The 15589-nt window shown below is 39.2% G+C and overlaps 1 protein-coding gene across 5 annotated transcripts in view; it reads left to right on the forward strand.

Annotated features, from left to right (window-relative positions):
- PTPRC (protein tyrosine phosphatase receptor type C) overlaps positions 1–15354 on the forward strand; it is a 106575-nt gene extending 91221 nt beyond the window's left edge. For 2 of the 5 annotated variants that reach the window (XM_058177649.1, XM_058177651.1), the window contains 7 exons: positions 197–287; positions 834–967; positions 2685–2807; positions 4794–4916; positions 6600–6784; positions 10296–10431; positions 11450–15348. In XM_058177649.1, coding sequence (XP_058033632.1) covers positions 197–287; positions 834–967; positions 2685–2807; positions 4794–4916; positions 6600–6784; positions 10296–10431; positions 11450–11728 — 1071 coding nt within the window. In that variant the 3' untranslated portion in view covers positions 11729–15348. Of the gene's footprint in view, positions 1–196; positions 288–833; positions 968–2684; positions 2808–4793; positions 4917–6599; positions 6785–10295; positions 10432–11449 lie in introns of all 5 variants that reach the window. The other 3 variants (XR_009154493.1, XM_058177648.1, XM_058177650.1) reach the window with 3 other exon arrangements.
- The last annotated feature ends 235 nt before the right edge of the window (positions 15355–15589 follow it).

Consider the following 15589-nt stretch of genomic DNA (forward strand, 5'->3'; position numbering starts at 1 on the left):
CTGTGAACCGCCCTGAGTCCTTCGGGAGAAGGGCGGTATAAAAATTTAATAAATAAATAAATAAATAAATAAATAAATAAATAAATAAATAAACAAACAAACAAACAAACAAACAAACAAACATAGCATAATGGTGAAATACAGTTTAGAATTTCTGCTTAACTCTAACTTTTCTTTGGTACATCTGTTTTTTTAGCGACTGCCTTTATACAGGAACTGGCAGAATCAGAAAGCTGGTAGACAACAAGAGAACACACAGAAAAACCGGAGTGCCACAGTAATTCCATGTGAGTATTACAAGGGGAAATCTGCAAATCATATATTCTGAGTTCAAACTGATCCATGAAATTTGTAAAAAATAACATTATATTTTAAAACAATTTACTTAGACCTTTTATAACAAACTGCATGGAAACTTACTTTCTGCATTTTCTGTTCCTGTGAGAAGTCACACATTTCTCCAAGTAATTTGCAAAAGACCCCTAAAAATATTAGATTTTGCCTCAGTCATCTAAGCCAGAGGTCTCCAACATTGGCAACTTTAAGACTTGTGGACTTTGGAATTTTACAACTCCGAATCTTCCCAATCATCTTTATTTGTTAATTAATTTTATATCCACTTTTTATAAGGACTCAAAATGTTGTACAGGTTATTTCTTCCTCCTGGTTTTTCCCCAGAGTAAGAACCCTGTGTGATGGGTTGGGTTGAGAGCAGGGGTGGGTTCTACTTATCTTTACTACCGGTTCGCAACGGGAGCGCGCTAGTAACGAGAAGTGCTATTAACTTCTATGAAGCTATTTGACTTGTATGTTCTGACTATCTTGTGGTGCAGATGATTACAACAGAGTGTTATTCAAACACGAAGAGGAAGGGAACAGAGAGAATGAACAAGGTGCTGATTCATCTGATGAGGATAGTGATTGTGAAGAGGAACCCAATAAATACATCAATGCTTCCTTTATACCCGTATGTGTACTTGATTCATTTTGCCACTGCCATAAGTCTCGGAAGTGACAGTTATTTTCCAACTTTTTTAAAAAATCATTTAATGAAAAGGCATTTTTCATAACATAGAAACCTAAAATGTCCTTATAAGATTTTTTTGCATGGAGGTAAAAAGTATTTGTTTCTTTCCCCTCCTACTTTCAATGGATATTATTATTATTAGGGTATGGCATTGCTACCATAGCCAGGCAACAACAGTGCTATTGCAGAGTAGTAGTTTGGCTTGCTAAGGTACCAGCCTGTTATAGGAAATGCTCAAGCTTCCCAAGGCACGTCATAGGAGGGCGAGCTGGTTTTGCACCAGAGAGAAAGATGAGTGGCTCTTCCTGCAGTGTCAACCAAAGCCTCTCCCTTCCTGGAGTTGCCTCGCAAGTGGACAATGCAACTGGGAAGGTTCAGAGCCATCAAGTATCTGACTGCCTGCACAGAGTACCAGCTCGTCTCCCCACCAAAGTGATACTTATCTATCTACTTGCATAGAACATGCTTTCAAACTGTTAGGCGGACAGAAGCTGAGGCGAGTTTCAGAAGCTCACCCTGCTTGCGCTCAGACTGCTAAGAGCTGAGACCATCTCCAGCGTCATTAGGCCACTGAGCCCCCATGCTTCAATGGATACTTATAGATATATAAAAACATATTGCTTTCTTGAACTTTGTATCAGGAATTAACTAAATCAACAGAGATTTGCCTTTGTTATGGTTTGATTTGGTTTGATTTGTTATTTGTTTTTGTTTGTTATGGTTTGATTTGGTTTGATTTGATGTCTCCCAATTGCATGGATGATCTTTTATTTATTTATTTATTTATTTATTTTTTGCATTTTATACTGCCCTATCTTCCTAGGGACTCAGGGTGGTTTATAGCCAGAATAAAACATACATATAAATACAGGATAAAACAAGAATTAAAAAACTTATTAAATAAGGCTGAATATTTAAAATAGAAATACAAATAATAAAACCCCATTAAAACCAAATTCAAAATTTAAAAATTCTAGTCCAGTCCTGCGCAAATAAATAGATGTGTCTTAAGCTCGTGGTGGAAGGTTCGAAGGTCAGGAAATTGGCGAAGTCCTGGGGGAAGTTCGTTCCAGAGGGTGGGAGCCCCCACAGAAAAGGCCCTTCCCCTGGGTGTCACCAGTCGGCACTGCCTGGCTGACGGCACCCTGAGGAGTCCCTCTCTGTGAGAGCGCACGGGTCGGTGAGAGGCAATCGGTGGCAGCAGACGGTCCCGTAAGTAACCCGGCCCTATGCCATGGAGCGCTTTGAAGATAATTACCAAAACCTTGAAGTGCACCCGGAAGGCCACAGATAGCCAGTGCAGTCTGCGCAGGAGAGGTGTCACATGGGAGCCACGAGGGGCTCCCTCTATCATCCGCGCAGCCGCATTCTGAGCTAACTGGAATCTCCGGATGCTCCTCAAGGGGAGCCCCATGTAGAGAGCATTGCAGTAATCCAGATGAGATATCACGAGAGTGTGAGTGACCGTGCATAGGCGAGTCTTTAAAGCAAGTTACCAACTTTTAAGTAATGTCAGACAGTAATGTCAGACATCTTTCATTTCTTTCCTTTAATTTACCATGTATTCAATTTATGTGTATTGGTATATGTTACTCCTTGCATATTTTCATACTATTGGTTTTTAATTATTTTGGTGTTTTTTTTAATTATTTAACAGAGTTACTGGGTTCAAAATGGAATTATAGCAACACAAGGACCACTTCCAGAAACAATAGGTGACTTCTGGAACATGATTTATCAAAAGAAAGTCAAAGTTATTGCTATGCTGACGGACAATCAGGTAAGCGAATTTATTTATCTATAGTCATACTGCAAAGTTTCTGTTATGGAAAAATGCCGATTTCAATTCTCTAAACCAAACACTGTAGACATACGCTGACTGAAAGCATATCCATTAGGAAACAAAATATAGCGATTGAATCTAGGCTCGGTGGCACCTACTCCTAGGTTGAAAGACGTGATTGTAAGTATTTAAGTATTTTCATTTATCAAGAAATATGCATTTAGAAAAAAATATTCAGTATGTTATAGTGTTGAGTTCATATATTAGTTTGAAAATGCAAACTTAGGTTAATTTAAAAAACTAAATGAACTTCTCCCTAAATATCATCGACAATTCTAATGGTAACAGAGTTGGAAGGGACCTTGGAGGTCATCTAGTCCAACCCCCTGCTCATGCAGGAGACCTGTACTAGGGATTCGAACTGCCGACCTTTCTGATCAACAAGCTCAGTGTCTTAGCCAATGAGCCACCTAATCAGGCTATTCAGCATGAAATTTGGCATGAAATATCCTGGAGCTATCTGGCCTTTCACATTTACATTAGCATTTACAAGAATTCGTGAAAGAAGCATCCATACATTTCATCCAGGTAATTTATTTCTAGTTTTCCTCAGCCTGGTTTCCTATTTCTCACCAAAGTCGCTAGTTTTGCGTATCTAAATAATAGGTCTGTGCACACATAAGAGTAGTAAAATGGGGCTTCGTGCTACATGACTAAATTGTGTTTGAAAAGATCTTCAGTGTTTATGTCCTATGATCCACTTTGCGACCTTATTCACGAGAAAGTGAATGGCTGTTTTTTCTCAATGGAATACCGTGTACAGGTAGTCCTCAAGTTATGACCACAATTGCGATGAGAATCTCCCTTTCTGAATAAGGTGATTGTTATGAAAATTGAACTTGATTTTACAACCTTTTTTTTTTGCTATGGTTAATCATTGCAGTTGTTAAAGTGAATCAGTCAGTTGTTCAGCAAGTCTGGCTTCCCTCACTGGCTTTGCTCGTTGGAAACCATACCAAATGGAAATTAGAGACAGTCCTTGACTTACAACCACAATTGAGGCCAAAATGTTTGTTGTTCAGTGAGATGTTTGTTAAGCTTTGCCCCATTTTACGACCTTTCCTGCCTCAGTCGCTAAGTGCAAGTTGGTAAGTTAGGAACCTGGTTGTTAAGTGAATCGGGCTTCCCCCCCCCCCCCCAATTTGCCAGAAGGTCGCAAAACATGACCTTGGGACACAGCAACTGTCATAAATATGAGCCAGTTGCCAAGCAGCTGAATTTTGATCACATTTTATTTATTTTATTTTATTTATTTATTTATTTATCACATTTGTATACCGCCCTATCTCCCTAGGGACTCAGGGCGGTTCGCAGGCAAATAAAAAAATTACATATAAATACAGAATAAAATAACAGTTAAAAAACTTATTCTACATAGCCAAATTTTTAAAAGAATATAAATAATAAAACCCATTAAAACCAATATAAATTTAAAATCTAATCCAGTCCTGCGCAGATGAATAGATGTGTTTTAAGCTCGCGACGGAAGGTTCGGAGGTCCGGAAGTTGACGAAGTCCTGGGGGGAGTTCGTTCCAGAGGGTGGGAGCCCCCACAGAGAAGGCCCTTCCCTTGGGTGTCGTCAGACGGCACTACCTCGCCGACGGCACCCTGAGGAGTCCCTCTCTGTGAGAGCGCACGGGTCGGTGGGAGGTATTCGGTAGCAGCAGGCGGTCCCGTAAGTAACCCGGCCCTATGCCATGGAGCGCTCATAATGATCATAGGTCAAAGGTCATAACTGTAAAAATGGTCATAAGTCACCTTTTTCAGTGCCGTTGTTAACTTCAAACAGTTGCTGAACAAATGGTTGAACTACCTGTATATTGCTCTTATATAATTTGGTTCAAGACAACTCATTTTATCCATATTGTCCATATTTCCATGTATGCTTCTTCCACACTGATTTGGTCTTTCTTCAATCCTAGGAACTCTGTGCACAGTATTGGCAAGAAGAAAAAATGACATATGATAATATCACTGTTGAACTAAAAGACAGCAACTGTAGCCCCAGTTACACCATGCGCACCTTTGACATAACTCACGTAAAGGTAAAAGGACTAATTATTCATCCTCGTCTACTTCGTCTCTGACTCTTGGTTGCACTTCCAAAGTTTTATTTTCCACTTCCTTTGGTGTCCCTGTTTGTTTCTATATGTTATTAATATCATGAAGCAATTCTGGGTTTATTTTAAATGCTACAGTACTATAGATGTTTTCAAATATTGGAGATACATAAACAAACATTTATTTTAATGCACAGAGCTTGGAGACAAACTGTAGTTTTTCAAATGATTTAATGTAGCATGTAGGAAGAAGGCATATTTACTGTTATGTAAATAGGATTCACATTCATAGCAACTTGCTTTCTCAGCTTGATGATCTTCAGCCGTGCTGGACTTCAGCTGTTATAATTCAGCCAATCTGATAAACCTTGACCATATTTTCTGGGGATTCTAATGATCTCCAACTCACTAGGAATGTATCTTGAACTTAAACCAGGATGTAGAGTCCCTTCCCTTCCCTTCTCTTCCCCTCCCTTGCCTATGTAAGATTGCTTTTTGCAGTAATTTTATTTTTCTATTTTTTTCTATTTTTTTTTAATTTATATCCCACCCTTCTCCGAAGACTCAGGGCGGCTTTCATTATGTTAAGCAATAGTCTTCATCCATTTGTATATTATATACAAAGTCAACTTATTGCCCCCAACAATCTGGGTCCTCATTTTACCTACCTTATAAAGGATGGAAGGCTGAGTCAACCTTGGGCCTGGTGGGACTTGAACTTGCAGTAATTGCAAGCAGCTGTGTTAATAACAGACTGCTTAGTCTGTTGAGCCACCAGAAGCCCCTATTTAAATAATTTTATTTTGTTGTGACTTTTTCAAGTATACCATTTCAATATGTTTGGACACATGAGCAGAAATAGTAACAATTACAATAAAGCTATGAGTGCTGACCTGTTACTAGAGAAAAGAAAAGGACAAAATAGCAAGTATTGTAAAAACAGGATCCAATCTGGGCTGATCCCTAGGATCCTGAGGTTTAGTCTTCCAAGCTTTCAGACTCATTCTGGAACCCATCTTCAGGGAATTTCTTTCTAACTTCTCTCCAACATATTCTGCCGGAAAGAATTTCCCTGAGGATGGGCTCCAGCATGAATCTGAAACTCGGAAGATTAAACCTCTGGTCCCAGTAACCGACCCAGATTAGATACTGCAACAATATTTTAGGACATATATATTTGCCTTCATTCATTGTATACATAGCCTAGTCAATGAGATATTGGAAAACAGGTCTGTGAGAGTCATCTATGTATTAGTGGGAAATCTCTCTTCAAAGTTTGTGTCATTTACATCTAAGTTGCAGGTTGGTGTTTTTCTTTATGTGGAAATGTTGGATAGAGGAGAATTCTGTCTCTATTGCAGGCAGAAGATACCCCCACATAGCAACAGAATTATCAACTCATGTTTTATTTGACAAACTGGAGCAAGGCACTAAGCAATTAAACACTTTCATAACCTCTGTAAAGACGCTCATAGCTCCTAAGATTCTAGGTAATCTTTTGAGGAAACCTTAGTGAGGTCTTTTGCTTTCAGCAGCAAAAGTCATCACTTGGGTCAGCGTTATGACAGACTTTCCAGGTTCACTATTTTGATCTTTGTGCATGTACAAGTAAGGGTCCTCAGCTCTAAACATGTATAGATTGTTTTGTTCTATCTGCATTCGTTACAGAGGAAAGACAGCAGAAAAGTGTTTCAGTATCAGTACCATAAATGGGATAGTTGTTCTCTCCCAGAAACCCCCCAAGACTTAATCACCATGATCCAAAATCTCAAACAGAAGTTTTTAGCCCAAGATGCAGCTGAAGCAAATGTGACCAACAAGAAGAAGAACGTTCCACTTGTTGTCCACTGTGGGTAGGTACCACCTTTAGAGGTATTTTGACATGCTTTGAGGTGTGCCTGTTGCATGTATAATACTTTCATCTTTATATTGGAGTAGGTTATGTTCTGTAGTTCTTGATCCTGATACAGAGTACAAATTTATAGTATCAGTCCCATAAACAGGAAAGCTCTGCCCTTGCTAAAAATGAAAAAGTGTGATAATGTCAGGCCCAAGAAACAAGATTGATTTAGCAGTAATTTTCTTTATTATACCTATAGACAGAATCTTGCCGGACTAAAGCCACCATATCAGTGGTGAAATGCAATTTTTTTTACTACCGGTTGTGTGGGTGTGGCCTGGTGGGCGTGGTGTGGCCTGGTGGGCATGCTGTGGCTTGGTGAGTGTGTCTTGGTGGGCATGGCAGGGGAAGGATACTGCAAAATCGCCATTCCCATCCCACTCCAGGGGAAGGATACCACAAAATTCCCATTCCTCTTCACTCCTGGGGGAAGGATATTGCAAAATCCCTATTCCCACCCCACTCTGGGGCCAGCCGGAGGTGGTATTTGCCGGTTCTCCAAACTACTCAAAATTTCTGCTACTGATTCTCCAGAATCTGTCAGAACCTGCTGGATTTCACCCCTGGATTTCACCCATATGCATAACTACAATATACTCTGGGAAAAGCTAAGAAGGAACCATTTTAATTCTTTTCCTGCCAACCAAACTTTCCAAAGTCCACTGCCCTTCTGCCCACTGAGTGGGGAAAGCAGCCCCTCCCTCCTGAAAATGCACACCACATTGTTCCACAGACAGGAATGATAATGAACCTTTCATGCTATTATATAAATTATTTGTTTTAAAAAAGCAACATTATTTATTGCTGAATTAAACTATTTTATGTAGCCACCAATTTAACAAACAAGAGACTCTTGGTGGCATACAGCTATTTTAAAAGGAGTTAAATTATTTATTTTATATTCGTTTTATAATCCTGTCTGGATCCTACCCAAAGGAAGATTTCTATACTGTTTTAGTCCAGAGTCTATTTTTCCAGGTGGTACCCTTGAACATAGTGGCTACATATTAGCCAGGACCAAACTCTGGAATAAATATTCATTCTCTCTGAATTCAAAACTGCTTTATCCGAATCTATGAAACATCTGTAACCCTGTGCAGTGCAGGTTCTTACCAAAAGCCTACAGCGCTTCCTTCATAGAGACAAATCAGCAAAAGTTTGGTGCTACTACAGAGAAAAGTGGTGCTCTGAAAGCATGATGGTGTTAAACCATAGTTTACTTTTCACCTATCTTTACACAATGATTAATAATTAGAAATTTGGACAAGGCTCAGAAAATATGAAATAAATCAGGGAAGCACAAACCTACCATGTTCAACTGCACTTTGTTAATTCACATATGTAACCAATAAGCCAACAAGCAAGATGGAGAGCCAGATGGGCAGCATGTAAATAATAAAAGAAAATAAGGTTAAATTATATCAATAATCTATACTTTGCGCAGAACCCTAAACCAAAACTTAAGTCTTCAACAATTATTCAAGGGTTCAATACTATACTCTTGGCCAGGGGTGAAATCTAAATTTTTTTGCTACCTGTTCTGTGGGTGTGGCTTGGTGGGTGGGTGTGTCCTGTGACTGAGTGGGCGTGGCCAACTCAATGTCCCTCACAGCCATGCCCACTCAGTCACAACCCCCCCCCACCAAGCCACAGAACCCAGTAGGAATTTTTTTTAAAATTTCTATTCTCCTTTTCCCTTTTTGCAAGATGCCTGCAGCTGCAGCCTCTCTGCCCGCTTGCCACCCACTCGTCACCTGTTCTCCCTTCATCTTGTGTCGGGGACCGGGGCCCAGGGATGCACCATTACCCGAGGCCCCGGAGCCGCCACCTGCCTCAACGTGTGGCAAAGGAAGAGCAGGCGGCGGCTCTGGGGCAAGACTGGTGTTGGGGAATGGTGCATTCCCTGACCCAGTTGAGGCAGGCAGCAAGCAGGTGGTGGCTCCAGGGTCTCAGGGGAATGAGGCATCCCTGGACCCTGAGCCCTGACCAAAGACGAAGGGCGAACGGGCGGCGAGCAGGCAGTGAGTGGGCAGCAGCTCTGGGGAAAGGCCGGAGTTGGGGAATGGTGCATTACCTGACCCGGTTGGGGCAGGCGGCAGCTCCGAGGCCTCAGGGAATGGGCCCCGCCCCCTGACCAAAGGGCGAGCAGGTGGCAAACTGCCTTCCCGGTGTCCCGGTGTCCAGCTTGCGAAGGCTGGACTGCAGGCCATGGACTGGTTCGGGGTGTGGCCAGCCGCGATTGCTACCGGATCGGCGAACCAGACCCAGTCTCCGCTACCTACTCGCCCAATCCGGGCCGATCCGATAGCATTTCACCCCTGCTCTTGGCGCTATTTCCAAGGAACCATGGATTACTGTTCTTAATCCCCCTTGTATTATTCTTTGAACTGTTAATTCATTTGAATGTTCTTTTTGTTTCTTCTCTTTTCTCAAAAATGGTAGTAACATTTGTTTAGTATCAAAGTAAGTTGTTCGTTTCCCCCCTACATTTTAAGAACTTCTAGTGAGCCCTCCTGTTAATTTAGGATTTAGCACTTCTTTCTAATTTCCCCTATAGTAGTTGTACATATGTTGTAGAGATAGTCCTCAATTTAAAACAGTTTACTTAGTGACCGTTCAAAGTTATGACACTGAAAATAGTGACGTATGACTATTTTTCACACTTATGAGCATTGCAGATTCCCTGTGGTCACGTGACTTTTATATTCAGAGGCTTAATAACTGACTCACATTTATGATGGTTGCAGTGTCCTGGGGTCATGTGATCCCCTTTTGCAACCATCTGACGAGCAAAGTCAATGGGGAAACTAGATTCACTTAAAAAACTGTGTTACTAATTTGATAACTGCCATGATTCACTTAACAACTGTGGCAAGAAAGGTTGTAAAATGGGGCAAAACTCACTTAACAAATTTCTCACTTAGCAATATCAGTTTTGGGCTCAATTGTGGTCATACGTTGACCTGTACTATGTTAAGTTTTGTTGGTCTTTCCATTTTACTGCTGCTCTTAACTCATATTTTCGATTTTATATATATATATATATATATATTTGTTTTCTGAGGTTTTTGCGGGTGTTTGTATGTAGGTCTTTGGTTGTTCGGGTTTTCTCCCGTGTAAAATTGGAAGTGTCTTGGCGACGTTTCGACGAAGTCTCATTCGTCATCTTCAGGCAGCTGCGATCACACATTGCTCCTAGAAGCACGAAGCAGTAAACACCAGCCTGAAGATGACGAATGAGACTTCGAAACATCACCAAGACACTTCCAATTTTACACAGGAGAAAACCCGAATAACCAAAGACCTACATACAAACACCGAAAACCTCAGAAAATATATATATATATATATATATATATATATATATATATATATATATATATATATATATATATATATATATAGTAATGTAATGTAATGTAAAATAATACAATATAATATAATATAATATAATATTTTTATAGTGATGGTTCTAAACAAACGGGAGTATTTTGTGCTTTGCTAAATCTCTTGGACTCTGCTGAGACTGAAGGTGTAATCGATGTTTTCCAAGTTGTGAAAGCTCTTCGTAGAGCCAGAACAGAAATGATTTCCTCCTTTGTAAGTAAATTATATTAGTAGTTAGTTTCTTTTATATTCTTTTTTAAAGTCTACCTGTTCTATAGAAATACTTTCATTGTCATTATTGTACAGTAGGCAAATGTCTGGAATGCAAACAATGATTGCTTTGCTGGTGTATTTGCCTTATGATTTATTTTGGAGAGTCGTTTAATTCTTGAGTACTGAACATATTAAAGTATGTTACATATTAAAGAATATTGAACATATAAAGTAGGACACACATACTTTGTTGAATCGAAGAAGTAAATACTGGGTAAATTTGGCTTCTGTTCTGAATATATTTAAAGGAGGGGATACTTTCCTGTCCCTGTTGTGGGTTCCTCTGCTATATCTCTGTGCTATAGCAGTGAGGGACGGTAAGTGATGGACAAGCGACAAGCTATAGCCGTGATGACGAACCTATGGCACACGTTCCAGAGGTGGAATGCAGCACCCTCTCTGTAGGCACATGAGCCATTGCCCCAGTTCCCCTCCACCGTGCATGCACGCGCACCACCCCTGGCCAGCTGGTCTTTGGGTCTCTGCCGCGCATGCGCGGTGGGCAGGGCATGTGTAAGAGGGCGCATGTGCATGTATGGGAGGGTGGGGTGTTTGTGGGGAGTTGCATGTGCAGGGCGCAGGGCAAGTTCACGGGTGCATGCGCATGTGTATGGGGTGCATATGTGAGGGCCATTCACGCATTGCATTTTGGGAGTTCAGGCGCACTTTGGGCACTTGGTCCGGAAAAGGTTAGCCATTACTGAGGTATAGTTTAGGAAACCTTGCCAATGGTTACTCATATCTTCTATTTAAGAATACTTTGTAAAGGCTTCCTGTGTTCATCAAAACCAAGTGTGAGAGTAGCAGAACTTTATGAACACTGAAATATATTAATTAATTAAGTCTAGACAGCATATTGTGTCTTTCTCTCAAGTTTTGGAGCATTATTGTATCATTAAGTGAAACTACATAATGAGTTTGCACATATGCTAACTCTCTCTTTTTACATGCCATTTAGGAAGGTTATCAGTTTCTATATGATACTATTGCAAGCCTGTATCCTGCCCAGAATGGGCAGCTACAAAATTCCCAATGCCATGAACAAATCACTAACATCCAGAATGAAGTCAAGAAGGAAGAAGAGAGTAACTCTTTGGAATCTGATTTCCAAATTATGAGTCAAGAAAATGGAAATGATGCTGAAATATGCGATGATATCAAAGCCAAGGATACATCTAGGGAAGCAGAGAGTTCTATTAATGGACCTACAAATCCAGTTTTAAGTGACATGGCTTAGAATTTTAATCAATCCTCCGTCCGCACCACAGAAATCTTACCTGCAAAAGAAAATTGAAACCGGAATATTAGAAATGGGCATTCCTTTGGAGAACACATTTTGTAAAACTCAAAGGATTATTTTCCTCCAAGGAACAATATGGAAGAATGAGGAACTTTTGGGTAAATATAAGAAGACTGTGAATTTTGTATGCATGTTTGTATGGAGGTATGGAGATTTTAATCACTGGTTTTGATTTGTACTGTTTGATATTTTTGGAAGTAAAAAAGCATACTTCTTTTTTTATAAAGGTCTTTTCCATAGTTCCAGAAAAAGAGAACGGCTCTTCTCTTCCTTGTTGTTGTTTTTAAGAAGAAAGTTATTCATCCACAGTTTTGTCTGTGAAAATATTCAGGTTGGTATCCAAAAAGAAAGCACAACTGATTCTGAATGCCCAGAACATGTAAAAAAGGGATGAGGCTTTAAGTATACGCTTGTAGTCACCATCTTGACTTTTTTGACCTTCCCTGCATATGCCTGCATATGGCGTAATATATTTTTAAATTGAGAACTACAAGACTACAAACTGAGCAAAGAACCTTAAAAAGTTAAAATTCCTTTGATGAGCTCAGCTAGTGAAGAAGGTATGATAGATATTCTTTTCTCAACAGCAATGTGGACATGTTTTGCCAAAGCACAACTTTCTAGTAAAAGTTTTTCAAATTGCAAATCTAAACATGGCCTCACGATGGCACTGTACGTACAAGGAATTCATCTGAATCGCCAACAAATCTAAAGTTATGAATGCTGAAAGCTGCATAAACTTAATTCAGCTAATGTTTTTTTAGACATGTTAATACAGATGTTCTATTTTGTACTCTGTTTCTATGGCTTGAATAGAATTTTTATTTACAAGATGCTCTATTTTATTCTTTATAGTTTATTCCTTTGGAAAGGCTGCACTTTGCATTAAATTTTATATGGAAAACAGTTTCAGGTATTATATTTTTGGATCCTTCCTACTTTAAAATAAAAATAATGTATAGGATTTTTTTTTTAAAAAAAGAAAGTAAAATTATGACAAAAACCCTTCAGACAATGTGAAAGGCTAAACCTTCAATTTTATAAATATATAAAATTCATGTTTATAAATGATTTATTTATGTTTATAAATGATTATCAATTATCAATTACAACTATTACCTACAACCTGGTTCTGAAGTTCCGATTGCTGCCCCACTCCCATAGTCTATATTTGTATTTGACAACCAACCCACATTTATGGCCATTTGTAGCGCTCAGGAGTCACATGACTCCATTTTACAACATTTTCGTCAGAACTCAGATCTACTTCTGGTTTTCGGCAAAACTGGCCAAGAATGAACCACTGATTCACTTAATGACCATGGCAATCAAATCAATAACCATTGCAAAAAAAAAAAGTCGTAAAATTGCATCAGTCATACGGGGACCTGCTTTACAATTGTCGTGACTTATAACCATGAGGGGCAGTGTTCTGTTTCCCTCCCCAATACTTCCAACAAAGAGTCAGTCAAAGGCCTCTTTCTAATTTATTTACATTTGGCTGAATTCCTTCTGGCACAGAGATGTCTCCCCACACACCTGCCAAAATCCCTGGAGATAACCAGAAAATTATAGATAAAGCACGATTCACTCACAAACAGATTCTTCTATCCATGATACAGTTTGCCTGCGCAAATTCATTACTTTGTCCAAGACAAAAAGCCAGGAAGTTCCGCCTCCTGCTTTATAGCCCCTGTGAGTGTCACTCTGTGACTCATCATTCTTTGACTTTGTCCCAACGCATCCTCTGCTGCGTGCGCCGGTCACATCTGCGCAGTCTTGCATCAAGCCAAGATTGTTCTTGGGGTGTTGCCAAATCAGAAGAAGGCCCGGGAGAATCAGGTCTTGCCGGCCCCTCCTCTTCCTCCTGGGTGGGTGTCAGGGAGGGAGAGGGCCCAGGGGAAGCAAGTCTTGCCAGTTCCTCTTCCTCACTTTCTGAATCATCCTCCAGGAATCCGAGTCCGGGAACCTGAGTCACAACAGGCAGGCTCTATAATGGTTGTAAGTCAAGGACTATCTGTAAGGAAGCTTCTAAATGAGGTTTTCAGGGAAATAAGAAATAAAAAAGTATGCAATTTTCACAATGGAGTAACAGCAAAGGGGAGAGCCAAGAAGTCAGAAACAGTGGTGAAAGCCAATTTTTTTTACTACGGTTCTGTAGACATGGCTTGGTGAGCGTGGCTTGGTGGGCATGGCAGGGGAAAACTACTAGGAAAACATGCATGGTATAGTTCAGAGTTTTTCAATCTCGGCAACTTTAAGATGGATGGACTTGAATTCCTAGAATTCTCCAGCCAGCAAGTTGCAGTCCACGCTTCTTAAAGATATCAACTTTGAAAAACACCATTGTAATTGCAAATGGCTCCAGTCCTGAGAATATCTTTAAATTAGCTGGAAGATTAGATTGCTAGCTATTGCATGGAAGACATTCCTGTCAGATAACTATATTGTTTTTGCATTGCATAACCAGGAATATTCTCTCTCTTAACACTTTAGCTGTCTGGTTACCTTCTCGCTTCCATTTTGTTCTTCTTTGTCCTTCCCATTTAATGCTGTTCTTTTTATTACTATTTTGTTCTTCTTGTTGTTGTTTTTTGAAGTTGTGTGTATGCATGATATCTTAAATATAGAGTCATCTGACTGGGTAAACTATGTATATACCAAGTGGACTTCAAACAACCCTTTATTAGGTTGGTGGAAAAAAGTCTCTACAGCCCAGCTTCTCTGTCCAATTCTGAAGATAAAGGTTTCTGTTGCACCTCATTAATTGCCCACCAGGTTGTGCTAAAATACTTCTAATGTATTGTCATTTTTAAATATTCACTGAAGCAAATACAGCAGGATGAAAAGGCTTATTGAGGAAACTAATAATGTTTCTAGTTCAGGTGTTTTTGATAATATCCTCTCACAGATCTCCAAACTGATGTTACTGCTGAAATGAATCAAGTGTGCAAACAGACTTCCTCCTCTTCAGTGTCCTTCCAATTTTAAGAATTTTAATTACAATAGTAAAATCTAATACAAACTAAACTTACAGACAGAGAAGAAAATGGGGAACGAAAATGTGCAGGAAAAAAAAAGAAAGAAAGAAAAAGAAAAAAGAATACAATAAAGAAAAAGAAACATTTAATGAAATGTCTTCCAGCCTTTATCACAACAGGTATAAATAAATTTAGTAACTCTTCAGCCTATGTATTAAGGTTACAGATATTTCATCTTATGTCCCATCCCTTTTTTATAAAGAAATCCATAAACATCAAGTTTTCAAAGTTTCCTGGTGTCTGCAAAAAGTCCCTAAAGGGTTTCCAGAACACTGCAAAAAGAAATGTCTTATTTTAACTTTGATAAAATAAACCAACTTTATATTCCTTACTTTTCATTCTTTAACTCAGTCAGATATTGTCATGGGATACAGAAAAATTGAACAGAAATCAAATCCTATTGTACAGATTTCTTCAAGATTTTAACAACCCTCTTTTGCAGATCCAATAAGAAAACATTTTCTTGGTTTATTATTGACTTGGTTTATTGTTTGCACTTCTCTTTTAATTTTTAAACCTTTGGCCAGTTTCTTTTGTATATCCATTAAAGTGTCCTTTTCTAAATCATTCTTTTGGCATGTCACTTGTAATTCCACTTCCAATACTTTTTCTATTTTATTTGTCTTACATCTGTCATTCTTTCATTAACATCTTTTAAACATAGTCTACTCATAGAAGCAGACATCATAATTGACAGTGTTGATATTTTAGTTACTAATTTCTGCCACCATTCTTCAAAAATCTCCTTTAATGTTTC

This window comes from Ahaetulla prasina, chromosome 3, assembly GCF_028640845.1.
Source record: "Ahaetulla prasina isolate Xishuangbanna chromosome 3, ASM2864084v1, whole genome shotgun sequence".
NCBI lineage: Eukaryota > Metazoa > Chordata > Lepidosauria > Squamata > Colubridae > Ahaetulla > Ahaetulla prasina.